At 60.4% G+C, this 20,613-nt stretch overlaps 8 protein-coding genes across 8 annotated transcripts; 5 read left to right on the forward strand and 3 right to left on the reverse strand.

Moving 5' to 3' along the window:
* Nucleotides 1-354: 354 nt before the first annotated feature.
* A1Q1_08174 (t-complex protein 1, beta subunit (tcp-1-beta)) lies at nucleotides 355-2,125 on the forward strand (the record flags this gene model as incomplete). The annotated part of the gene is made up of 4 exons (XM_014326321.1): nucleotides 355-375; nucleotides 488-580; nucleotides 644-1,558; nucleotides 1,604-2,125. The coding sequence occupies 4 exons, from the start codon at nucleotides 355-357 to the stop codon at nucleotides 2,123-2,125; spliced, it is 1,551 nt and encodes a 516-aa protein (XP_014181796.1).
* Nucleotides 2,126-2,561: 436 nt separating this feature from the next.
* On the forward strand, nucleotides 2,562-4,322 carry A1Q1_08175 (delta 8-sphingolipid desaturase; the record flags this gene model as incomplete). Its single annotated transcript, XM_014326322.1, has 2 exons — nucleotides 2,562-3,402; nucleotides 3,451-4,322. The coding sequence occupies 2 exons, from the start codon at nucleotides 2,562-2,564 to the stop codon at nucleotides 4,320-4,322; spliced, it is 1,713 nt and encodes a 570-aa protein (XP_014181797.1).
* Nucleotides 4,323-4,891: 569 nt separating this feature from the next.
* Nucleotides 4,892-5,799, reverse strand: A1Q1_08176 (uncharacterized protein; the record flags this gene model as incomplete). The annotated part of the gene is made up of 2 exons (XM_014326323.1): nucleotides 4,892-5,634; nucleotides 5,700-5,799. 2 exons carry the CDS (start codon nucleotides 5,797-5,799, stop codon nucleotides 4,892-4,894), a joined length of 843 nt encoding a protein of 280 aa, XP_014181798.1.
* Nucleotides 5,800-7,211: 1,412 nt separating this feature from the next.
* A1Q1_08177 (vacuolar membrane protein) lies at nucleotides 7,212-8,382 on the forward strand (the record flags this gene model as incomplete). Its single annotated transcript, XM_014326324.1, has 2 exons — nucleotides 7,212-7,460; nucleotides 7,600-8,382. 2 exons carry the CDS (start codon nucleotides 7,212-7,214, stop codon nucleotides 8,380-8,382), a joined length of 1,032 nt encoding a protein of 343 aa, XP_014181799.1.
* A 301-nt stretch (nucleotides 8,383-8,683) lies between these two features.
* A1Q1_08178 (uncharacterized protein) lies at nucleotides 8,684-10,377 on the reverse strand (the record flags this gene model as incomplete). The annotated part of the gene is made up of 6 exons (XM_014326325.1): nucleotides 8,684-8,762; nucleotides 8,810-9,049; nucleotides 9,210-9,424; nucleotides 9,554-9,835; nucleotides 9,940-10,104; nucleotides 10,243-10,377. 6 exons carry the CDS (start codon nucleotides 10,375-10,377, stop codon nucleotides 8,684-8,686), a joined length of 1,116 nt encoding a protein of 371 aa, XP_014181800.1.
* Nucleotides 10,378-10,920: 543 nt separating this feature from the next.
* Nucleotides 10,921-12,290, forward strand: A1Q1_08179 (uncharacterized protein; the record flags this gene model as incomplete). Its single annotated transcript, XM_014326326.1, has 2 exons — nucleotides 10,921-10,974; nucleotides 11,196-12,290. 2 exons carry the CDS (start codon nucleotides 10,921-10,923, stop codon nucleotides 12,288-12,290), a joined length of 1,149 nt encoding a protein of 382 aa, XP_014181801.1.
* Nucleotides 12,291-12,459: 169 nt separating this feature from the next.
* On the reverse strand, nucleotides 12,460-14,589 carry A1Q1_08180 (uncharacterized protein; the record flags this gene model as incomplete). Its single annotated transcript, XM_014326327.1, has 5 exons — nucleotides 12,460-12,559; nucleotides 12,838-13,289; nucleotides 13,468-13,540; nucleotides 13,640-14,287; nucleotides 14,357-14,589. 5 exons carry the CDS (start codon nucleotides 14,587-14,589, stop codon nucleotides 12,460-12,462), a joined length of 1,506 nt encoding a protein of 501 aa, XP_014181802.1.
* Nucleotides 14,590-17,003: 2,414 nt separating this feature from the next.
* A1Q1_08181 (protein HMG1) lies at nucleotides 17,004-19,670 on the forward strand (the record flags this gene model as incomplete). The annotated part of the gene is made up of 5 exons (XM_014326328.1): nucleotides 17,004-17,066; nucleotides 17,166-17,332; nucleotides 17,407-17,470; nucleotides 17,617-18,384; nucleotides 18,444-19,670. 5 exons carry the CDS (start codon nucleotides 17,004-17,006, stop codon nucleotides 19,668-19,670), a joined length of 2,289 nt encoding a protein of 762 aa, XP_014181803.1.
* Nucleotides 19,671-20,613: the final 943 nt, after the last annotated feature.

The following is a 20,613-nucleotide window of genomic DNA, read 5'->3' on the forward strand; positions in this document are numbered from 1 at the left end:
CGCCGGCGTCGATTGGGGTTTCGTGGATGGCTGTGGATGTAGAGCGAGGGAGATGCTTCGGATCGGCGTCTCTCGACCACAGAAGGGAGACTCGGGTGGAGGTACTCAGGCACGGTTCTGCGGTTGTCGCCACGCGACTGGCGTGTCACGTGAAGCTGACACCTGTGCGTCCGCCGCGTCGAGCTTGACGCACACTTCTTCTGCGACTTTCCAAAGATCTCAACAACACCGCACACGCTCTCGTCCAGCCCCGATCGAGTGCAAACAAGTGCAAAAACAGCCCAGAAACCCCCTTATAATCCGACCACGAACTAGGGCGCCACCGGAAACGCACCCCGATTTCCTTGTAAAACCATGAACGTGTTCGCTGACGAGGTAAGTCTGGGTGTGGTAAAGTTCGGCGGCGTCAGCAAGTGACCGTGCGGCACCCGACTTTACACGCACCGATACACACAGACCGTTGTCGACTTTCAGCTGACATATACAGGCTACCGAGGAGCGCGGCGAGAACGCCCGTCTTTCCTCGTTCGTTGGAGCTATGGCTCTTGGAGACCTTGTGAAGTCGACCCTTGGACCCAAGGTGAGCTGGCCCGCTTGCTTACGATAGTCAGCTAACAAGCAGGGAATGAACAAGATTCTGCAGTCGACCTCGGACGGCAAGGTTACTGTCACGAACGACGGAGCCACCATCCTCAAGTCGATCCAGCTCGACAACCCCGCCGCCAAGATCCTTGTCAACATCTCCAAGGTTCAGGACGACGAGGTCGGTGATGGAACGACCTCTGTGTGTGTCCTCGCCTCTGAGCTGCTCCGCGAGGCCGAGAAGCTCGTCACTGTTTCGAGGATCCACCCGCAGACCGTCGTTGAGGGATTCCGCATCGCGTCCAAAGCCGCCCTCGAGGCGCTCAAGGAGAGCTCTCTCGACAACTCGGACGACCCTATGAAGTTCCGCGAGGATCTTTTCAACATTGCCCGCACGACGCTCTCGTCCAAGGTTCTCGCCCAGGACAAGGACTACTTCGCGAACCTCGCCGTCGACGCCGTCCTCCGCCTCAAAGGCTCGACCAACCTCGAGAACATCCAGATTATCAAGAAGGCTGGTGGCAAGCTCACCGACTCTTACCTCGACGAGGGCTTCATCCTGGACAAGCAGATCGCGGTCAACTCGCCGAAGCGGATAGAGAACGCTAAGATCCTCATCGCCAACACGTCGATGGACACGGACAAGGTCAAGATCTTCGGCGCCCGCGTCAAGGTCGACGGAACCGGCAAGCTTGCCGAGCTCGAGCGCGCCGAGCGTGAGAAGATGAAGGCCAAGGTCGACGCCATCGCCGACCACGGCATCACCTGCTTCGTCAACCGCCAGCTCGTCTACAACTACCCCGAGCAGCTCCTCGCCGACCGTGGCATCATGGTCATCGAGCACGCTGACTTTGAGGGTGTTGAGCGTCTTGCGCTCGTCACTGGCGGTGAGATCGCGTCGACGTTCGACGCCGCCGACAAGCTCAAGATCGGTCGCTGTGATGTCATTGAGGAGGTCATGATCGGAGAGGACAAGGTGAGTACAGCTCTCCGGAAGCAGAACGTAAGCTGACACCTCCAGCTCATCAAGTTCTCTGGAGTCGCTGCCGGTGAGGCGTGCACCGTTGTCCTGCGAGGAGCCACCTCGCAGATGGTCGACGAGGCGGACCGTTCGCTGCACGACGCTCTGTCCGTTCTGTCGCAGACTGTCAAGGAGTCGCGTGTTACGCTCGGTGGAGGATGCGCCGAGATGCTGATGTCGTGCGCTGTCGAGAACGCCGCGCGCACCGTGACGGGCAAGAAGGCGCTTGCCGTCGAGGCGTTCGCTCGTGCTCTCAGGCAGATGCCGACGATCCTCGCCGACAACGGCGGTTACGACTCTTCCGACCTTGTCTCGAAGCTCCGCGCCGCCCACTACGAGGGTAACACCGAGGCCGGTCTCGACATGGACCACGGCGAGGTTGCGTCCATGCGCGAGCTCGGCATCACCGAGAGCTACAAGCTCAAGCGTCAGGTTATCGTGTCGGCCTCCGAGGCGGCCGAGATGATCCTGCGTGTCGACAACATCCTCCGTGCCGCGCCCAGGCGGCGCGAGGCGCACTAGGCGTTGCGTTGCAGAAGGCGGACATACATACCCATTTGTTAGGCGAGGATTTGCATGCAGTAGATGACCCATATGAAGAACAGATAATTCGCGGAGATCGACGAGGAGGCCACGCCGAGCGGTTTGTCTGGCCAGTCGCTAGTCTGACCCGCGTGACCGCCTGGAATGCATGCTCTCATGGGGCTCTGACTGTTCGAATATGGCTGGACGCTAAGAATGTTAGTCGGGCAACTAAGAAGCTAAGAAGACCCTATGCATGCATCGGACCACTCAGGACGAGATGATATCGTAATTCCGGCGGGAAGGTGCGCGCAGTGCGGGGCAGCGCACGTGGGCCGATTCCACGACACCGAGACAGTCCGGCATAAAAGTCGCGTCCAAGTCAGTGCAGATTCTACCACACACACTCCCCAGTCGACACTCGTACACCTGCACGATGTCGACAATCAGCTCCGCGTCGAGCTCTGACTCCGGGGTTTCGACGCCCGACACATCCGTCGCTTCGAGTGCGCCGGCCAGCGCTCCCGCCAGCGCCCCCCTGTCGCCGCACCTGAAGCCGACCGCTTCTACCTCTTCGCCGGCCAAGCGTTCCGCCAAGACCCTCACCCGTGCCGAGGTCGCCGAACGTATCTGCGCCGGCCAGCTGCTGCTGCTTCGTGACGAGGAGGTGCTGAACGTGACAAACTGGGCGAAGCACCACCCCGGCGGCGCGCTCGCGCTGCAGCACTTCGTGGGCCGGGACGCTGGCGACGAGATCGTCGCGTACCACTCTGAGGGGACTTTGGACCGGATGTCCAAGTTTGTCGTGGGACGGGTGGAACTCGACGACACCACGGGGTGGAAGCCGCTCACGCCGCCCATTGCGCTTGGCCTGCGCCCGCATCCCGACGGCGTCAAGGGACACTGGATGCGCGAGGGCCGTATCCGACTCGAGGCTGAGCCCGAGTGCGGAACCACGACGACGAGTACGGTCAACCACGGGCCTATGGGTCTCGAGGTGGTCACTATCACGCCGAATGATATCGAGCCCCCGGCCCAACCCGAGGTCGACCTCAGGACCGAGAGGAAGAGGAGCAAGGCGTATCGCACTCTCAAGGCGAGGATCGAGCAGGCTGGCCTCTTCCGCCCTCCCGGACCGCTGGCCGGCTACGGCGAGGACATTGCGCGCTACCTCATTCTCGCTGGTGCGAGCGCGTTCCTCTTCTTCAACACGTCCGGGTGGCTCGGACAGATGGCGAGTGCGGCCCTGCTTGGATTCTGCTATCAGCAGCTGACCTGTACGTTCAATATCAGCTTCGGGAGCCTCTATCTTAGCTGACATGCAGTCGTCGCGCACGACGCAGGCCACACGGGCATCACGGGCGACTGGTGGTGGGACCGGGTGATTGGCATGATTATCGCCGACTGGATTGGCGGTCTCTCGCTCGGCTGGTGGTGCGACAACCACGACATCCACCACCTCGTCACAAACCATCCCGAACACGATCCGGACATCCAGCACATCCCCTTCTTCGCGATCAGCGCGCAGTTCTTCCGCTCGCTGTGGTCGACGTACTACAAGCGCATCATGGCCTTTGACGGTCCGAGCCGCTTCCTGATCCAGGCCCAGCACAAGCTGTACTACATCGTCCTCAGCCTGGCCCGTTTCAACCTCTACGCCCTCAGCTACATGTACCTGTTCAGCGCCAAGGCGAAGAAGAACGCCTTCTGGTGGTTTGAGATTGCCGGCCTATGCTTCTACTGGACGTACTTTGGCGCCATCCTTAAGAGCCAAGCGAGCTGGCAGATGGCCCTGGGATACCTCCTGGTGTCGCACGTGTGCGCGTCGCCAGTGCACGTTCAGATCGTCCTCTCCCACTTTGCATGCAGTACCGACGACCTGGGTCCGACCGAGTCCTTCCCCAGCCGCCAGCTCCGGACGACCATGGACGTGGTCTGCTCCGAGGACGCAGAGTTCATCCACGGCGGCCTGCACCTGCAGGTCACGCACCACCTCTTCCCACGCCTCCCGAGGCACAATCTCCGCAAGGCCTCGCTTCTTGTTAAGGAGTACTGTGGCGAGCACGGGATCGAGTACCTCGAGTACGGGTGGTTGGAGGGCAACCGCAAGGTCCTCAACACGCTTCAGGACGTCGCGAACCAGCTCAAGATCCTAAAGCAGGTCGCGGATAAGGAGGTTGCGGAGAAGATGCAGTAGACGTGATAGAATTTGTAGCCTATGTTATCTTTGCCTTTGTGATTGTATGCGAGGTGCACGGGAAGGGGGGAGAAGAAGAAAGTGGCTAACGTTGGCCACTGACCGGTGGCTCCTGGGTGCTGCCAGGTGTGGTATAACGCGATGTTTTTGGCCTGTCTGCAAAGGACATGCATGCTCTTCTTACTCCGCGGGTACTTCTTGTGTACTCTGCTGTTGCTTTGTGATGCTGTGTGCATGCCAGAGTGTGGTTGCATGGTAACGCCGACTCGGCGATGGCAGGAGTGCTTCCAGTAAATGAAGTCGTTGTCAGAGCAACCGCAAGTGCAAACGCACCCCACACGCATCGAAGCTTCGAACCCTCGTCTTGAATCGTGTGCGCAGTGTATCCTAAACACGTTGCTCACGATTTCACGGTTCAGAACATGCATGGGTGTCAGAAACGACCACCCTCGACATCCCGTCGATGGTCACCAACCCCTTCAAACAGCCCAGCTCACACACCCACCCCTCAGACTCCCAACGACAGTCTGCTCAACGAGAAGTGTATGCATAGCAGTGTACAACAAGCCTCAATCCCTCTCCTCCTCCCTCCGCTCAGCCTCCAACTTGCGCTTCATCTCATACGCCTTCCGGACGAAAGCCGCCGGGTCGGTAGTTTCCGCAATAGTCATGCCCTCCTCGTCGCCCAAGCTCCATTTCCCCGGCGCGGCCATACTTCCCCCCTTCATAGCAGCCATAGCCGCCGTACTGGCGGGAGCAGCCTTGGCCGCCTCCTTCTCCCTCCAGTTCGACTTGAGAATGCGTCCGATCGCCTCGTAACTGACGCCAAACTGCTTCGACAGGGCCGGTTTGGACCACTGCTCTGGGTCCTGACGGTGCAACTCGCGGATCGCAGACATGGTCGCGTGTGTCAGCTTCTTGGTCGGGTTCCAGCGGCGCTTGGGCGTGGAGCTCGAGGGCTCAGAGGAGGGAGCGGGGTCATCCGCCCCGCGGAGCGGTCTTGATAAGGACGGGGAGCGGTCTGGACGGCCGGACTGGTCACGATCGCGGTCTGCCCAGCGCGCACGAGGATCCCGCGGCGGTCCGCGAGATTGCGGCCCACGATAATCGGACCTGCGTTCATCGTGCGATCGGTCGTTGTCCCACCGTCCTTGCCGCTCCTCACGTGGTCGTCGGGGACGGTCGTCACGGTAGGATCGCCGGGAATAGTCCGAGTACGACCTCGTCAAAGCAGCCGAGGCACTGGTTTCCGGAAGAGATCCGCGGGTTCCAACCGTAGTAGATGACGGTGTAGTCGAATGCGAGGAAAATTCTGCTCGATGTCCCAGAGAGGTGTAACCTGCTGGTCAGTTCACGACGGCACACTTCATAACTCACGGCCCGCCGCAGATCCGGCGGCAGTCGAGAGCTGCCGGAGACAGCTAGTCGAGCACAGCCTCGAGGATCCAGACACGCTTCCACGGAGAAGACTCGCCATTGTAGTGTCGTCGTCGGTTTTCGATGTAGTCGTCAGTCGTCACGGAGGAGATGAGTGGCCAAAGATCGGCGATGTTCATCAACATTTCGTCGATCTCGCGGAGATCAGCCTGCATCTCCACTCGTTACCGGACAGGGCCGGTGGATATCCGAGACAGGCCTGCTTTCCAAAAATTAGAAGCCGCGGGTCGTCATTAGGATATCTCTGCGTAGTTCCTAATGCTCTTGATTAGGGTTTCCTCCGGCTGAACTGACTCAACTCAAATCTTGGCGGTGCGGCGACTAGAGCGGATGACTTGTGACGCATAAGCCACTTGCGACCCGGCGGTGCACGCTCTACGTGGGCCCCTCACTTTGCACACGACTAGTTCGACCTCATCTTATCATCGACCTCTCCCCATCTCACGGAAAATTCTGCTCGATGTCCCAGAGAGGTGTAACCTGCTGGTCAGTTCACGACGGCACACTTCATAACTCACGGCCCGCCGCAGATCCGGCGGCAGTCGAGAGCTGCCGGAGACAGCTAGTCGAGCACAGCCTCGAGGATCCAGACACGCTTCCACGGAGAAGACTCGCCATTGTAGTGTCGTCGTCGGTTTTCGATGTAGTCGTCAGTCGTCACGGAGGAGATGAGTGGCCAAAGATCGGCGATGTTCATCAACATTTCGTCGATCTCGCGGAGATCAGCCTGCATCTCCACTCGTTACCGGACAGGGCCGGTGGATATCCGAGACAGGCCTGCTTTCCAAAAATTAGAAGCCGCGGGTCGTCATTAGGATATCTCTGCGTAGTTCCTAATGCTCTTGATTAGGGTTTCCTCCGGCTGAACTGACTCAACTCAAATCTTGGCGGTGCGGCGACTAGAGCGGATGACTTGTGACGCATAAGCCACTTGCGACCCGGCGGTGCACGCTCTACGTGGGCCCCTCACTTTGCACACGACTAGTTCGACCTCATCTTATCATCGACCTCTCCCCATCTCACTCTCCCACCCTCCGACGACAACGTTCGTTCATGGATGCGCCAAGGTATGCTTATACGCCTGGGTCCAGCTGACACACAGCGTCGCTCCTCCCCTCCTCCGACATCGCAACCTGAACCCTATTCCCCTCCTGTCCTACCATCGCCGCTCGTTCATCCCGCCCTCCCCGTCATCTACTTGTCGTCTTCGACCATAACACGCAGAGTAAAGTCTGCGAACTGATAGCCAACAGGTGTTCACCCTGGCTCCGTCTTTGACCCCTCCGACCGCTGGACTTGCGAACGCCGGCGTCATATCTGCCACCCCCTCCATTGCGACGGCGCTCTCATCGCCACGCCTCACCTCTTCTTGACCTCTCCTTGGGTCACCTTGCTCTCTTTGCCTTCCTTCTCCCGATTTGACCCCGCGACGCCGTCGCTGCCCGACTCAACATGAACGACACGGTAGCCCCTGTAGAGGTGCCGCGGCTCGAGCCGCCGCCGCCCGATCCCACAGCAGAGCGCTGCCACCTCCTCGGCCCGACGGCACTGATAGTGCAAGCGCTGATGGGCGTGTTCGTCATCGGGTCACTCGTCGTGAAGCGCCACCTCGAGAAGCGCAAGCGGCCCTGGCGCGTGTGGGCCCTCGACGTGGCTAAGCAGCTCGTCGGGCAGGGTGTTATCCACATGCTCAACATTCTCGTGAGTCTCCAGCGAAGCGAGCGCAGCCGCCATCGCTGCCGTCTGGCTTCCACCCAGTGCGGAATGTGGAAACGGTGCAGAATCCGTCGGCAGCGGACAGGCGGACGCCGAAGCTCTGCGAGATCCTCCTAGCTAACAGCAGATCTCGTTCGTGATCGCCGATGCCGACGCCGCCAACCCCAACAACCCCTGCAGCGTGTATTTTCTGAACATTCTGATCGACACGACGCTAGGCGTCGGGATCATCTATCTCGCCCTGAAGGGCTTCACGTCTCTCTTCATCAAGCACTTCGGCCCCGACTCCTACGTGACGGGGCACTACGGCGTGCCCCCGCAAATGTCCATCTGGCTGCGACAGCTGCAGCCCTATCTCCTCGCCGTGGTTGCGATGAAACTGGTAGTCTTGCTGCCATTAACTCTTCCGGGCATTTCCGGCGAGCTGATCCGCGCTGGGCAGTCCATCCTCGGCGCGCTCCCCGCCGACGTCCAGGTCGTCTTTGTCCTCAGCATCTTCCCGTTGATCATGAACGTGCTCCAGTTCTGCCTCATCGACCAGCTCATCAAGGCAGGGAAACACGCCGAGGGCCATCCCGAGGAAATGGACATGGGCGAGTCGTACCGACCTCTCCCCACATCGTCTTCTCGGGATCCGGAACTGGGCCTGGAAACGCGGCGCGCGTCGAGCAGCAGGGGACACAGCAAGCCGCCCTCCCGAAGTGGCAGTGTCCTCTTCTCCGAACCCGAGGAAGAACCCCTGTACGGCGACTCGAGCAGGAGTCCCAAGTCAAAGCCGAAAGTGCCCTCCATCGCGGGCAGTTTCTGGAGCCGCAGGACAGGGGATACGGATGCCGAGGAGGTGCGGCCGGAACACTTCGAGCTCGACCGGAGGAGCTCGACGGCCAGTTTGCAGAGTCTCCGATAGTCCCTGGCTCCTCAGATGGAGACGAGGGGGATGAGAGAGAGAAGAGAAAAGCAGAGCGGAAGAGAGAAGAGAGAGGCGAACGGATATGTCTTGCAGAATCTATACCCCGACTTTTGTTGTACCCCATCGATGCCCTGATCTCATACAACGAACATAGACCACCAGAAATGCATCTAGCCCCCAGTTCTAGCCTGCATTCGTTACCTGCCTGCATGGCGCCTAATTCAGTGGCACGCAGCCGCGGCCCGCCCTTCCCATTTTTCATGTGGTGCTCATTGCTCATGCAAGTGAACCAGTTGGCTTACAGACGCGACCTCTTCCCAGTCTCAGTCTTAGGCTCACCGCTAGCACCGCTAGCATCGCTAGGATCGCTAGCGTCGCTGACCGTCAACCCGCAGCACACCGTAGACAAATGGGCAACGCTTACAGCAACTCCAAAGCAGAGCCCGCACCCCCATGCTGCGTCGCGTCCTGCGTGAGCGCCTCCTCGCCATACTTGCGGTCCAGGCCGCACTTGAGCAGAATGTTCGTGAGCCCGTCCTTCTCCTTGGCCACCTCGTCGAGGGCCGCGGACTGTTCCTCGGACTTGACGAGCAACTGCCCCGCATAGCCGAGCGCGTTGACTTCGAGCGTGCCCCCTGAGCCGGGGAGGGCGTAGTTGGGCGCACTGCGGGGGATGAGGTGCAGGTGTTGGCTGGTTGTCAGCTACATGGCGGACTTCTAGAAGCTGATGAAGGAGGGGTGAATGAAGGGGTAGGAGGTGAGGAAAGAAGAGCGGGGAAATGGAGAGCGAGCGCTCGCTCCGCTCGCTGCTCGTATTTACTCACTCTGTCATGAGCAGGTTCCAGCCCTGGCTCTTGTCCAGCCCCGCGCGGCGCAGCGCGTCAAACGCCAGGTCGAGGGATCGCATCAGTACCGGCGCCAGCTTGTCCGCCAGCTCGGTCAGTTGGTCCGGTGTCGGGGGGTACGGGCAGTCGGGGAGGGGATGGATGATGTGCAGGTATGGCAGGTCGGGGTGCACGATCGCACGATCTGGGATTAGCTATAGTTCAGGCGTCGAATAGCTGTCTCGGCCCCCACGTAGATTAGATGGGGCGAGCTTCACATCGCGGCCACTCTTCGGTGCGCGGCACAGCCTCGCTTCGCTCAGCGCAGACTACTCGCTGCTCACTCCGTTCGCCTTGGACTCACCCTTCCGCTCAAACGTCACGTTCCTCACCCAGCTCTCGACAGGCGCCTCGCCCTCGGTGAACTGGACGTGGCGCCACGTCTGGCTCGCACCGGCGCCGGGCCCGCCATTGTAGAACGCGAGCAGGCTCTTGCCGCGTTTCCTGGCAGCCTGGACGAGGGAGTAGGTGCGCGCGAGCTCGGGCGGCGTCGGGGGCAGGGACTGCGGCTCGTCCTCAACGGGGCAGAGGAGGAAGTGGTGCGGCGCAACGGAGAACTTGTTCAGCTGTGTGTGTCAGCTTGTCGCAAGTTCGACCAGCAGCAAGGTATCAGTCTCCCATGGAGCAACCAAATGGCACAGAGAGTGTGAAGGTGCAAATGCGTACTTACCAGCACAGACATGTTCTTCTCGCCGTCAATGCCCTCGAGACACCCGACGTACAGCTCGGGGATGTATGGCGGCTGGAACGGCGACGCCTTGAGCTTGTCATCCTTCTTCTCGTCCTCGCTGCTGGTCGGCTTCTGCGCAAGCGCGGGGCACAGCCGGATCTGGAACTGGGCTATTAGTTGTCAAAATTCGAGCAGGAAAGCTATCTCATTCGACTGAGCCATGGTAAACCCTAGCACCTTGATAAACGAGGGCATGCCTGGGTTCACGGCGTCGCTGCGCCCCGCTGCTCTGGCCGCACTCACCGGAAAGTCGCCCGGGACGATGCGCTCAGTGGAGGGGAAGAAGAGCAGCTCCCCGCTCTCCTTCGCCTTCTCCCACTTGCCAGGGACGTCAGCGAGGATCTGATCAGGCGTGGTCGTGTTTGTCGGCTCGGCCATGGTTTTGGAGTGTGTAGCGAAAGACGCGAAGGTCGTCGAAAGTCGTGCTCGACGATCGATGACACAGCTACGAAGCTGGTAGCCGGTGGAGGTGGGGTGGAGGTTCACGTGATTGGACCGGGTGTGGCGCGCCTTGCCGTGAGGGCCTGAGCGGGGTGATCGAACCGGTGGTCGAGTCGCCACCGAAGCGACGCAGCAAACGATGGCCTGCGCTCTGCACGAATGCGCTTTTGCAACACCTCTCCAACATGACCGTCCAACAGTGCAGAAAGATGAGAACATACCCCAGATCCAAACAATTCACACACGAAGAAACAAGCCTCAGCTCTGTGTCGTCATGAAACGCTCGCGCGAGCTGTGACGGAAGCAATTTTTTGGAGTGGAGGCACCGCCGTCTCCCACACCATTTCAGATTTGTGCTCGGCGACGGCGGGCTTGACAACAACACAGTCGCTGCATCCGAAGCAGCTACCACAACGGTGAGTGCGCGTTCCAGCACCCGCGACTCAGAGGAAGGGAGGGTGTCCTTGGCTCCGCCCCAGCATGGCTGGTTTACGGCGAGCACGGGCACCCCCAGCTACACCGCTCCCCGATGATGTTTCCGCACTGGGCACTGAAATAATGATTACAACGCCTATCCGCCTTAGGAGGGCGGAGCGAGCCTAGAAAACTCGTGACTGAGGGGAATCTCCCATATCTCCCACAGTTGATTCGCTCTGGCCAGAACTGACAGGACAGAGACGATGTCGCATTCGAACGAAAGCACGCCCGAGCCGCCATCGAGCTAGGAGATCCTCAAGCTCCTCGGCACGCTGCAGACCGCCGTGGACGCCACGACGTCCTCCGCCGCTCCTCTGCTGAAGAAGGCGAAGAAGGCTGATCCCTCGCTCGACTTTGAGAAGGGCATTTCGCTCCTTCTTGTCCGCCCGCAGCTTCTCCTCGCGTCGCTGCAGCACCTGGTCCAGCTCGTCGGTCTGCGCCTCACCTGTGCCAAATCCGACACCCCCAACGCGGGCGCGAGTGCCGCTCTCTCCACCCCTTTCAACGCCGCCACGATTCGCGAGCGCACGGGCGAGGTCGAGGACGAGCTGGCGGGCGAGCTCGCGCTCTGCCACGACGTCATGGACAAGGTGCGCTCCATGGAGGGCAAGCTCGAGTACCAGGTCAAGAAGCTGGTGGGCCTGGCGGAAGCCGCGGAGAAGAAGCCCGAGAAGGCAGCCGAAGTGGCCGAGGACGACATGCTGTCCTTCCGTCCTAATGCGGCGGCCATGCTGGCGAGTGCGCGCTCCGAGGCGGCCGAGGCGGCCAAGCCGCGCAAATCCCGCAAGGAGTCGGATGACGAGTCCGAGGTCGATGGAGGAGTGTACAAGCCCCCGCGTGTCGCGGCCATGCCGTACAACGAAGAAGGCGAGAAGCGCGTGCGCGAGCGCCGTGCGCCCGCCCTCTTGTCCGAGTTTGCCCAGTCCCTCGCCGGCGCGCCCGCCGTGCAGACCACGGGCCTGTCGACCCGCCCCGTGCAGGCGGGCGCGCACACCAACTCGGCGTCCGCGCGCCGCGCTGCCGAACTCCAGCGCATCGCCGAGTTCGAGGAGGAGAACATGACCCGTCTCGTCACATCCAAGCGCGAGGCGAAGCGCCGTCGCGAGGACGAGGAGGCGCTCGCGCTCGGGTTTGGTGTGGGCGGCGCGCGCAATCGCCGCCGCAACGGCCTCGAGGCCGAGCTCGAGGGCGTCCTCGGCGATGGAGGCAGTAGTGCTTGGGACGGAGCGGGCGACAAGTTTGGCAAGAGGGAGGGGATCACGAAGCGCGCCAAGACGGCTGGTGGGAGGGAGAGGAATGGAAAGGCCAAGAAGAGCAGGTTCGAGAAGGACGTCAAGAAGAAGAGGAAGGCCATTGGCCTGCCTACCAAGTAGAGAGCGCTGGGGGGCACATAGACTTCACACTGTTGTACAATATGCATGGGCGTCTAGCATCTATGGATTAGGAACAGGGGTGGCCCGGGAGTGAATGATAAAAATGAGATGGGATGAACAGATGTGTAATGCGATGAAGAGAGAGAAGGAGAGGTTGCCCGTTGACGACCTAGAGGTCATCGAAGAAGCCCGCGTTGTCGTCATTGCGCGCGGAACGGCCAAAGTCGCCCATGGGGTTCTTCTTGTTCTTCTTCTGACGGGGCGCATCGCTGTCCCCGTCAGAGTCCTCCTCCATCTCCTCACCCTCGCCCTCCTCCTCGTCAGACTCCTCGTCATCGCTGTCCTCCTTCTCCGCGCCCATCTCAATGTCCTCGCCCTCGTCGGCCGCAGCTTCGGCGCCCTCTTCATCCTCGGCATCCTCGAAGATGTTCTCGACATCGGTCAGCTTGATGCACTCGTCGTGCGAGACCGAGCCGAGCCACTTCTTGTTCCTGTCCAGCGCGAGGCGCTCGATCGGGTACTCGTCATGCGTAGCGATGACACCGACTGCATGTCAGCTGATGTGAAGGCAAGGCGTAGCTTACGGAAACTGTTAGGCTGGATCTGGATGACGCGGACCATGCCGTCCTCTGAGCCAGTGGCGATGATGTCGTCAGTGAGCGCGACGACGGCGTCGACACTCGCCGGGTGCCCGACGATGCGGTCAACGCTGTCGCCAAAGCCCATCTTGCGGTCCCACACGCTGACGGTGCCAAGACCGCTGCCGACGACGAAGCGCTGCCCGCCCTTGATCTGGCAGATCGACAGCAGCTCGTCCTCCTGGTCGTCCGACATGTGCAGCGGCTCCTTCTTCTTTGACCGGATGTCGATCACCGACAGGAAACCATCGCCGGACGTCGTCACGAGCTGTCGCTTGTCGTCAAAGTAGGAAAAGCCAGAGATGTAGTCAAAGTGCTGCCTGTACTCGCGCACGCATTCCGGTGACCGCGGGTCCCAAAACTGATGATGGTTAGCATGATGGTCTCGTCTCGTCAGTAGTGGAGATGCAGATGGTCAGGGGAGGGAGAAGCTCAGTGCCAAGGGCGTTGGGTTGAATGGTCGTGGGCGGTCGTGCCAGGAATGAATGGAGGCTCGTGAAAGAGTGGGCGGTTTCAGAATGGACGCAGCGCATACGCACCTTGATGACACCCTCGTCGTCGCCTGAGGCGGTCAAGGACTCGTTGACGCAGATGATTCGGTTGACGGGGGAGCTGCAGAAAGTGTGTCAGGCCGGACTCTCGGTTGCACAACGTTCCAGGGATCAGCGGGGATCCCAGGAAGGAAGGTGTGCAGTGTCTGTGAGGACTCACTCGTGTGCCTGTTCATGCTCGCGCAGGACTGTGCCCATGGTGGCGTCCATTCGGCTGAACGTTAGCACCAGGAAACCAGTAAGATCAGCGGGGTCTGTATCAAAGCCACGGGCCACGGGGTCGTGCCAGTCACTGGGTCTCTTTCCAGGCCACACACGATGCACACGATCCCAAAGGGCCGATTGAATCCAGCCAAGACCCAGAGGGGTGTGAGGATGCGGCGCGGGCCTGAGCCGCTGCTCCCCCCCCCTCCCCTTAGTTCCTCGACGCAGACGCACGCAGGTACGCAGGACGCAGGTAATCAAGGCATGCACAAATGCAGGATCGCAGGACACTCCAATGCTTCGCACACAACACCGCGGCACAGCGAAAGGACGCAGATGCACTGCACCTCGCCCAACGCCCGCAGCCCAGCCCACAGCCCACTGCCTGTCGCCGTCCCTCTTGCCCCTTCCTCCTGCCCGTCTGTCCTCCTTGCCCTTCCGGTCACTCCTCACGTCTTGCACCTTCCGCCCCTTCTGCTGCACGCATGACCACGCATGGGTGCCGCCCATAGGTCGGGAGCATCGTGGGCTGCAGTTGAACCGGGTGCCCTCCTCGTTTGATATAAGACCCATGCTGCCTTCCACCTCGACGTTCCTTTCCCCACTTCTTCACATTGCTCTCTCATCTCCTTGCTCATCGCCGCCTCACCCACCCGATCAAAACCACACTCACCATAACACGCCGCTCTTCCCTCCCATCCACATCGCCTTTCCGTCCTCCTCGACTGCCAGCGCTCGCGCAGTCTTCTTTGTCGGTCGCACGCTCCACAGCTTGGTCGTCTCGCCGGTCACGTCGTCATACTTCCAGGCCTTGACCTCTCCGGTCAGCAGCGAACCGTAAACGACCGGCTCGCTCGGGTGGAAGACGAGGTCGAACGGCTGATTCCGTAGTTTGATATCGGGCATGGTTCCGGAGCCGTCAAGATCAGTGGGAGTGGGGGAGATTTTGTGTCGGTGTCTGAGAGTGTCGCAAGGGAAGTGGGCGGCACGCGTCAAGGGATCAAGGTGAGGAATGAGTTGCAGCTCGAGGATGTCTCGATCGATCACTCGCAAATCTCGTCGTCGCTGGCGGCCGTCGAAATCTTCGAAGCGTGACCCACAGAAGTGGAGGTCTGACAGGGTCTCCTGACGCCGCCAGGCACTCTGGTCACATGATCTGTCTAGCCACGAGAGAAGCACGCGGAAGAGCCACCCGATTTCCACGTGGAGGCATACGTCATTTTGCCACTGACTGTATTACCGAGAGAGTCAGGAAATCACCGAGTGTGTGATCCAGTGATCCTGAGTCGAGCGAAACTGACCTGGAACCTGGGCTTGGACCCAGGATCAGTTGGATCAGCGCTAGTGGTGATCCTTTGATCCCACGGGCGAATCAAGGCGCACGGGGCGCGGGGAGGATGTGAAAACAACCGAATCCAGGTAGTACGTTAAGGGGCGGTGGATTGGCAAAGTTTGCGTGGCGTGTCTGAGCCTCCGCGGTAAAGCAGCAGAAGGCAGAAGCCAAAGCGCACCCTGGGCCCAGCGCCCAGCGGCCCAGCGAGAAGCGAGTGCACCAAATTAACCAAAAACGAACGTCGGGGGCGGCTGCGGACGAAATTGAGGAGGAGGATTGCCAGTCATTATTGTCTGCAGGAACTGCTAGCAGGTCGGATTGTCTGAGGGGGGAGGAGTCAGAGAGAGCACCACGCCCCGCAGGCCCTTCGTTACGTCGCCCCTCCCCTTGCAGCTGCACTGCACTCCGTCGCCCGTAAGCCGCAGGGAGCCAGCCGTGAGCCTGTACGCCCCGAACCCCGTAGCCTTGCACCTTACACCTTGTCCCCTGGCTTGCCTGGGGGACGAGTAAACACAAAGCGCAGCCGAGCCGCATAGCTCTTTACTTAGTGCATGCTTCTGAGCCCCCAGGCTTTTTCGAGGTGACCACCCCCTTATCCCCTCCCAGCCAGCCAAACAGACGGTCGCTCCCAGCAGAAGCCTAAGCGCCCGGTTTGACCTGCGCCAGCGTAGCTCCCAGGAGTGGACTTGCCTGATCTGCCGCGAAGGTGCCCTTCCGATTTCGCCGCCCGCCCCGCCGCCCGGCTGTTCCCCACACCAGCCCACAGCCCCGTCGCCCGTCCCATCGCCCTTTCCCCTCGCCTCCCTTTCCTTTTCCTCCCCTTTCACTCTTCCACCCACCGTCGACTACCCATTCAGCTCGTCTGCTCTGACAGCGTCTGCCCTCTGTAGTCATCCTCCTCCTCCGCCGCCGCCGCCGCGCAGACTTAGGTCTAGGTCCCACACACGGCACATCCCCCCTTCTCCCCTTCTTCCTGTCTGCACAACGTGGTCTTTGGTTTGACCTAAGCCCCTTGGCCTTTGTACTGGCTCTAGGCTCTCCCAGTGGTGCAACACATCCACCAAGCCTACGCCCACGCCCACGCCCTCGAACCCTCCCTCACCCTCACACCTTCCCTCAGGCTTGGACCGCGCCGCCGTCCTCGACCTCTCCTCTCTCTTCCCTTCCTCCCACACACCGCCCATCCAGTGCCCAGTGCCCATTCCGGCCGGCCGCTGCTCCCCCTGCTCCCCCTCCTCCCCTCCCTGCACGAGAACACTATCTCTTTCAGTAGACACATCCCTCTCCCTTCTCTGCCGCTGCTGCTGCTTGGCTTCTCCGCCCGCCGCGCCGCCGCGTTACTGCCGCCCCTTTCCTCTTCCTCCTCCTCCTCCTCGCACCCTCTACCCCGCATCCAACGCAGGATACAGGACAGCGATTAGGTACAGACAAGCACTCAATCGTCGCCCTGTCTGCCCCCCTTCTGCACAGCAGCAGCACGTAACCGCGCACCACACCAGTGACCCCCTCGGTTCTCGGTCCCTTCTCCAAGACCCATCCCATACGTCCTGGAACCAAACAACAGCTTATCGCTATCGCAAAGCATCCGCGTCGCCCGCCGCTGTGCTTAGCATCCTCCCTTTCGTAGTCTCAGATAACTCTTATCAAGTCTCGGATCGTTGAGCGAGCGGTGAGTTCCAGCAAACCATCTCCGGGTGGGCGCTTCCCTTCCCCTGCTCTTCCTTCTGCAACGAACGAGTGCTGACATGCGTCCTCTTCTCTTGTGAACTATCACTGCATCCACCTCCTGCACTGCATGATCTGCTCCCCCGTGCATCCATCCACCGCCTGGCCCAACTGTGCTCCGCCATGCATACCAAACACGGCCTCTTACCCATCCAAACACCAATCCGAACCCCACGGATTACTAACCCGATTCCCATCCGTCATGTGACCTCGGCCCACTTTTTGGCCCGCACCTATCAGTGGTCACAGGCGACCCGCTCTCATGCAGAACTCTTCAACTGCTACAGCTGCTCATCCAGGACACCTGGCGCAGCCTTGGAGTAATGTAAGTCATTCAACGCCATCCGGATGCATCCACCGTCGTGGATGGATGCATGTCTGCAACGCGTCTGCGCTGTGACCATCCGCTGACGCCATCCAACAGCCTCACATGTATTCGAATACCGGTTCCCATCAGCGTGATCCAACAAATCCCCGGTCGTACGCGACCGGGGCTGGAGGCGCGACCTCCGATGACCAGTACGCGGCGTACCAGCAGGCCGCTGGCTTTGCCAACGTCGGTACTGGCTACAACTACGGTGGTAACATGAGGTAAGTCGATCCATCCATTTGGACAGGTTCCCAATGCCGAGCGTCGCGCCGATCCCCCCCACTGACACACTCAGCAACCTGTACAACACGACTTCCCCGTCAATGCCATCCGGCTCGCGACGAACATCCAACCCCAAGGTGAGTGGATGCGGTTACGAGGAAGGATGCAGCCTGTTCTGACGCGTTGTTTACGCGTCTCGGGATGTTTGGTCTCGTTACGTACATCGACGCGTCGGACCTTCCTTCCTCCACCAGTGAGGTAATGACTTTTACTGACGCGTCAGTCGCCCTATCAGCAAACATCCAGCGTACTGAGCGGTGGTCACTCTAGCCAGGGTGTTGGCTCTGGTCAGAGTCAGCAGTACGGCAGCGGTGGCTACTATGGCTCCTACTACGACCAGCAGCACAGTGGCCACCACCAGGGTAGCGCCGGCAGCCAGTGGCAGCAGCACTACAGCCAGCCATCCAGCGGCTTCGCTCAGGCCCCCGTCCAGGGTCGTCAGAGCTCGTCTGGCTCGATGACTGCTGGTGCCGCCGCCACGAGCGGATCTGGTGGCAACAACGACCAGTCCCAGCAGTCGTCGCGAACCGGCGCTGGCTCGGCCTTCGACTACTCTGCTGCTGGCCAGCAGGGCTACCCCAACTGGGACCAGTCGCGCCAGGGCTCGAACCAGTGGCAGCAGCAGCAGCAGCCGTCTCAGCAGACGAGCGGCAGCGGCTCTGGCGCTGGCCAGTCTGCCCGCACGCAGGGCAGCAACAGCTCCAACCAGCAGCAGTCTGTCGTGAGCCCGTGGCAGGGTTACGGTAACCACCACCCCTTCCCTCCTCCGCCCCAGCCCGTTCCCCAGATGGGTGGCCAGCTTCCTCCTGGCCAGTATGGCGCTTGGAACCAGTGGAACGGTGCTCCTGGCTACTACCCGCCTGGTCCTCACCAGGGCCAGCAGCAGCAGCAGCAACAACAGCAACAGCAGCAGCAGCAGCCCGCTCAGCCGCAGCAGCAGCAAGCCCCTGCCGCCACGCAGGCCAACGCCAACGCTGCACCCGCTGCCTCTGTGGCTGCCCCTGCTGCGGCCGCCGCCCCGGCCCCGGCTGCCCGGCTGCTCCCACCAAGAAGTCCAAGAAGAAGGACGCAGCTGCGGCCGCCGCCGCTGCCGCGCCTCCTGCCACCGCCGAGCCCACCGAGCAGGTCCTGGGCAAGCGGCCATCCGAGTCGTCTGCCGACGAGGGTGAGGGCAAGACCGAGCCCAAGTCCAAGTCGTCGAAGAAGAACAAGAAGGAGGAGGAGAAGCCTGCCCCCAAGGCTCCCACCAAGTCCCACCTTCGCCCCCCTCGTCAGGCACCTTCTGCCTGGCAACTCTTCTTCACCGACGAGCTCAACAAGGCCAAGGCTGCCGCTGCTGCCGAGGCTGGTACTACCCCCGGTGGCACTCCGATCCACCCCAAGCTCAACGTTGCCCAGATCGCCAAGGACGCCGGTATCGCCTACGCCAACCTCACCGACGAGCGAAGACGGTATTACGCCGGCAAGGTCGCTGAGGGCAAGGAGCAGTACAAGAAGGACCTTGCTGCCTGGCAGGCTACCCTCACTCCCGAGGACATCAAGACGGAGAACGCTTTCCGTACGCAGCAGCGTAAGGAAGGCAAGTCTCGCAAGGGTAACATCAAGGACCCCAACGCTCCCAAGAAGCCTCTGTCTGCCTACTTCCTCTTCCTCAAGGGCATTCGTGAGAACGATGACCTGAAGAGGCAGGTCTGGGGTGCCGAGAGCGAGACGACCCGCCAGAGCGTCCTCGCTGCCGAGCGATGGCGCGGCCTCTCGGACGACGAGAAGCGCCCCTACCTCCAGCAAGCTGAGAAGGACAAGCAGGAGTACGAGCACCTCCGCAAGATTTACGAGGAGGATGCAGCTCTCCGTGCCAAAGGCGAAGCGCCAACCGATCGGCCGCAATTTGCAGAAATACAATCGGCAGTAGTCGAACCCCCCAAGTCCCTCCTGGATGCCCCCTCTAAGAAGTCGGATGGCCCAAAAGGTGACAAGGCGGACGGTCGTAATGCGGCGCCGTCCGCTGCGGACCCTGCAGCCGCAGTCGGTACCATCAACCCCGCGAACACTACCTTTACGGTGGCGCACGCGGGCACTCCCGACCCCGAGCCCACGGCTCCTGGCTTTGACGCCCCCCTCGAGATCGAAGACTTTCATGGCTTTGACGACATGGACCTGACCGGTATCGAGGGCATGACTGGCCACGGTGCGCCCAACGAGGGCCAGTGGGACGATCTCGCCTATGTTGGTGGAGACGACGACAAGAACAAGGGCATCCCCGGCAAAGCTCATTGAATGCTGAACTTCCCATGATTCCCTCACACCCCTCATTCCCACACACTTCTGAACGTGAACCTGTTCTCGTTCTCGTCAACCGCGACACTCTTATCTTTCTATCTCTCATCTCTTTCCCCATTCGCCCCCTCTGGGAAACATTCGGTTTATCATCAACGCTTTCCGGCTTTTCGTCTCTTGTTCTTGAACTTGTAACTCGTTTTGGTATTGACTCTTCTGTGGTTTCATTTCGCTTTTCGCTCAATGGACACCTGAGGGCTTTCCCGGTCTTTTCTTCTTCTTTCATCAATTCGGACTTTCGACTCTTTCTCAACACAGATCTTTGGGTTTTATAATACCTGTGCTGTTCTCTGGGGAGGAGCTAAAGTGTTGTAAAACACGGGGGGTTGCGACGACGAAGTAGTTTTTCTAGTTGGTAGGCGAGAAGGAAATCGGTTTGGAAAAGCAAATTTAGTTTTTATTTAGTTTTCGTTTCGTAACAAAATGAAGTTTGACGCTGAGAAGTTGAGGTTGAGCAAACGTAGCAATTAGTTTCCTAGTTCTAGTGGCACGATCATTAATTAGTCTCGCGGGGAAGTAGCGGTTTATGCAGTGATGTATTCCAGCGGTTGAGCCACCTGCCACTGACCTTGGTGGCTGATGGCGAGCACAGGCCATCAGGTAGCGGGGAGTGTTTGGCCCCACCTCCACCGACGCGTTTTGCTCCCGCCATACCGTACCTACCCCGCCATAACCCGACCTAAAGAGGCGGGGTAAGCACCCCAAATGCGGCGTGTTTCCCGAAAAACCTCCACTTGTCATGTCCAAGATCGGTTCCACCCGGTGACGGTAGCACAAGGTCCACTTGTTGGAGTGGGAATGCGCACCTGACTACCGGCTCTTGGATGGATACAAAGGGAGCGTCTTGCTCGTTGTCTGCAACTGTTCTCCTCATCAACGTACT

This window comes from Trichosporon asahii (genome assembly GCF_000293215.1).
Source record: "Trichosporon asahii var. asahii CBS 2479 unplaced genomic scaffold scaffold00018, whole genome shotgun sequence".
In the NCBI taxonomy this organism is placed as follows: domain Eukaryota; kingdom Fungi; phylum Basidiomycota; class Tremellomycetes; order Trichosporonales; family Trichosporonaceae; genus Trichosporon; species Trichosporon asahii.